This window comes from Seriola dumerili, unplaced genomic scaffold (assembly GCF_002260705.1).
Source record: "Seriola dumerili isolate Sdu_G_001 unplaced genomic scaffold, Sdu_1.0 BDQW01000052.1, whole genome shotgun sequence".
Taxonomy (NCBI): Eukaryota; Metazoa; Chordata; class Actinopteri; order Carangiformes; family Carangidae; genus Seriola; species Seriola dumerili.
This window is the reverse complement of record NW_019174307.1, coordinates 22,347,186-22,351,339: the sequence shown is the minus strand read 5'-3', so window position 1 is coordinate 22,351,339 and position 4,154 is coordinate 22,347,186. Positions and strand designations below refer to the sequence as shown.

The following is a 4,154-nucleotide window of genomic DNA, read 5'->3' as shown; positions in this document are numbered from 1 at the left end:
TTCTTGGTTTATACTTTTAAACATGTCACAGACTAAACCATTCAGTGACTTATAGACTAGTAGCTGCTCTTTAAAGTGTATTCTGTCACTAACTGGAAGCCAGTGTAAAGATTTTATAACTGGAATAAATGTTACAAGAATATTTTTTTCCCTGTTATTTGGATAAACCTTTAAATTCTGATTCTTATTAGTAATCCTCCTTGTCAATTCAATATATCAAATCACATATTTTGCAAACATGAAAGAAAAGAAAAAAAAGACTCTTTTGTTTTATCGTTCAGTTTTTATTTAGAAATGAAAATGTTTAGCACATGTCCACGATGCGCCTCATGCTCATGAACCTGTTGCTGCTCATTCCCATGTCCCTGAAGTTCCTGTACTCTCCGGGCCTCACGTACAACATCCTGCCTCTGAAGTGGGGCTGCTCGTACATCAGCCAGTGGCCGTCCATCACGTGGCAGGACATGCAGTCGTTCATGCGGTAGCGGTCCTGGATGTTGTCGCAGTCCTCGTTCAGCTCGTGCATCTGACCACCGAAGTTCTCCCTCTCGTAGATCCTCATCCTGAACTGGCCTCTGTGCTGTTTTAGGAAAACAAGCCACAAAATGATTAATTTGAGGAAAAATATTTAATTTCTTTCAAGAATTTTGGTTTTACTTGTGTTTTGAACCTACCATGGGGATCATACGGCAAGACCTGATGCCACCGCTCATTCCCATCATGCTCATGTAGTCGGCGTACTCGCCCCTCCTCATGAAGTACTGGTTTCCCATGTAGTTGGGGCGGTCGTAGACCATGAAGCAGCCGCTCTCCACCCTGCAGGAGTGGCACCTGCTCAGGTAGGAGGACATGTCGGCGCAGTCGCTCATGCACTCATAGGAACGACCCTGGAAGTTCCTGTCCTCGTAAAAGATGATCTGAAAAATGAGGGCGTAAATTAATTTAGATTTTGAGTTGATAGTAAAAGCATGGATATTATTTAATCTTTAATATATATATAATATATATATATATTAAAAAAGCTTACCTTGCCCATGCTCATGTCAGTGGTGGTCATACTTGTAGATGAGCTGCTGCTGTTGCTGTTGGTACTGCTACCGCTGCACTGCTGTCCCTGTTTGGTTTAACCCTTCCTTTTATACCTGACCAAAACGTACAGAGGCGGTGGGCCCCCATTGTGTAAACCCCTGACCCAGCAACATGGTATGGAGCGCTGTAAAGGCCTGTGTGACTGTGTCGCATTGTCACATGACTGGGCCCTCGAAGACTTTAGAAATGTTTACCCTTTTGATCAGGTAAAACAAAGCCTATTTTTCTCATTTCTAAGGCTGTTAAGCCTGTTTCAATGTGTTGTGTGTGATATGCCAGAGGCAGTTCAGTTAAATTTACATTAAAAGTCTGTATCAATCATTGTAAATAATAGTAATAATAGTTGCTGTTATTCAAAAGTGTACCATGAATAACATCTGGTGTTTAAACAGTTTAGTGCATCAGTGTGAATCTTATGTGGATTTTATCATGAATGTAAATAACTCAAATCTTACATGAAGAAAATTGAAAAAGATATACAGCAAAGATTATATATTTTATAAAAGTCTAAAACAATACACTAAGAGGTAAAGACTGAGCTGGAATTATTTAATTATAGTACTATGAATATGATGCAAGATTTAATTAATTTAAGGTTTATTTTAGTTCTAACATTGTGTTTGCATGATAACAATATTCTTGGAGATGTTGGCTCTATGCCAATGTCTGCCTCGTATTAGTTTTGTATTTTGATTCAGCTTTAATTTGTTCTTAATGACTTGTAGCATTTGTGTTTTTGGTTGTGTTTTGTGTATTTGCTCAGCATCGCTTTATACCACACACACACACACACACACACACACATTAATGAATAATAATAGATTAATAAAAAACAATAATAATAATTAATTATTTGGTTATTTATTTTTCTCCACATGCATGTATGTATGTGTTGACAAAGTGGTGAAGCACTTTACTTTTCTTTGTGCATTGAGCTCTCAGCAAATGTAGTCAATCACTGTTGTGTGGAAGAAAACATATTGGTACGCAACACCATAGGAGCATATATTTCTGTGGACATGTTATATTTTGCCATATTCTGACAGCAACAGGAAGAGAGAGACTGGAAAGTCAGAGAGAGAGAGAGGTAATGGCATGCAGCATAGGGCCACAGGTCGGACACAGGTTAGGACAAAGCCTTTATGGTATAGCTCCACGACGTGAGCCACCGGAGCAACTCACTACTGTGGATATGTAATCATGCAGTGATGGTTCATGTGTGCATACATACATTTTCTAATTAAATGGGAACAGTCCTCACATGCTGCCCCTTTTTAATTACCTATTGTCCAAATGCGAATTATTAATTTCAAAGTCGTTACGTATTTATATCGGGGCTGTGGCTATTTCGAAAAATCAATTTTCAACAAATTTGAACTGGCACCATAGACTGTAAATAAAGGTGGATATAGCGACCATGACTTCACCTGTAAGTTTCTGATGTCAGGCAGTGGCGGACTCTGTCTGAGGTGGGGCGTGTGGGGAGCCGAGACTCGGGTGTGTGCCGGTTTAAGAACAGCGGAAATCATACGCTCCTGTTAGCATCATGTTAGCATCGTCTTGCTCGAAGGCTAACCCAAGGCTAATTAATTTCCTGGCTAGTTAGCCAGCTGACAAGGCAGGTATGGTGAGCGCAGACACAAATAACTGCTAATTAGTGTTAATGTATAAATGATATAATGCTAGAATTTCAGTCTTTTCTCTTAGACAATTACCTGCACAACAATTTGTCCAATATTAGCATGAAAAATCCTCCAAAACGGCACAAACACAACAAACAGCCGAGAGGTGACAGCTAGCATTCAGACAGCTAGCAGCTAGTCAACTGTAACGGCACCCACCTGTCATTCAAAGTGGCCATGCCCTCAATTATGCATAATTTTAAGCCCTAATACAATGTAAACGTGAGTTATATAAAAATTCACCCCTGTACAGGTGTCATGAAGGAGGCAATTAGCTACAGAGACCAAAACCATTTTTGTATCAGGCTGTGAAAATGTTTATTTCTGCTGTAAAGTTGGTTAACATGGAGGTCTCTGGGGATGTCAGAGGCACAAGGCAGAGCTAATGTTATATACAGTAAAATTAACAATGCTTCATTGCAGTCTGGAACAAACAGTTTTAGGGTCCTACAAAATAATCTTTAGCTTGTGCTTGCTGCTCAACGACCACGAAACTGAATTTTTGAAGTCATAGCCGTATAATTTTACAAGGCACAATGAGAATAATCCTTGTATAAAGATTTCGCTGTGTTACACTAACAGCAAACATCAGCTAACATTAGCTAGCTTACTGTAAGTGGCTACCGTTAGCTACATCACAGATTGACCACATTGTCACCCCCGAAATAGTGATTTTCCGAAGAGGCTCCGACGCTGTACATGTTCATTCAAGCTTTGAAACTATCGGTGATTCGAGTCCCTGAGAGCGTGGAGCATTTCCTGCAGGTACAAAGGTGAAAGGTTGAAACGCTTTAGCCTTCATTTAAGTGACAACAAAGCGACTGGCATTTATTAGCGCCACCCTCAAACCTTTGCCAATATATTGTCGGTCCTTTGTGTTTGCTAAGTGTTCATTCAAGATTTGTGTTGTAAGGTACAAAGCCACTGCTTTTGAATTGTCCTTGCCAACTGAGTTAATTATTCATTTGTACAATCTAACAATTTCAATGCCTCACTGTAAAACAGCGAAATACGTAATACACAATTTTTTAGCCTATAAATGCCATGAATATTAATCCATCTTTTAAAATCAATGTCAGCTAGGCCTTTGTCTGTTGGGTTAACCACTAAAATGTAGAGACAAATTTATCATCAAATTAAAAATATTTTAGGATGAAAATTGCAAGCAGCTGTTTGCTTTGTTTGAAGAAAAAGAAAAGTAACAAATAAAAACAACAAATAACAAATATGTTGACTTGTATGACCCATTATATATTACTGTATAATATTACATAATCTTTCATTGTGCCAGTTGGGCAATAAGCTCGACAAAAGTCAAAGTATAGTGCAGTTATTACTTTATTTAGTGGCATTTGACACATTCAGTGAACATTTAGAGAACAT

The 4,154-nt window shown here is 38.7% G+C and overlaps 1 protein-coding gene across 1 annotated transcript; it reads right to left on the bottom strand.

Moving 5' to 3' along the window:
* Positions 1–304: 304 nt before the first annotated feature.
* Positions 305–1,078, bottom strand: LOC111218247 (gamma-crystallin M3-like). Its single transcript, XM_022740456.1, has 3 exons — positions 1,028–1,078; positions 675–917; positions 305–580 (listed from the first exon to the last, which is right to left on the bottom strand). Exons 1-3 carry the CDS (start codon positions 1,055–1,057, stop codon positions 305–307), a joined length of 549 nt encoding a protein of 182 aa, XP_022596177.1. The 5' UTR covers positions 1,058–1,078.
* Positions 1,079–4,154: the final 3,076 nt, after the last annotated feature.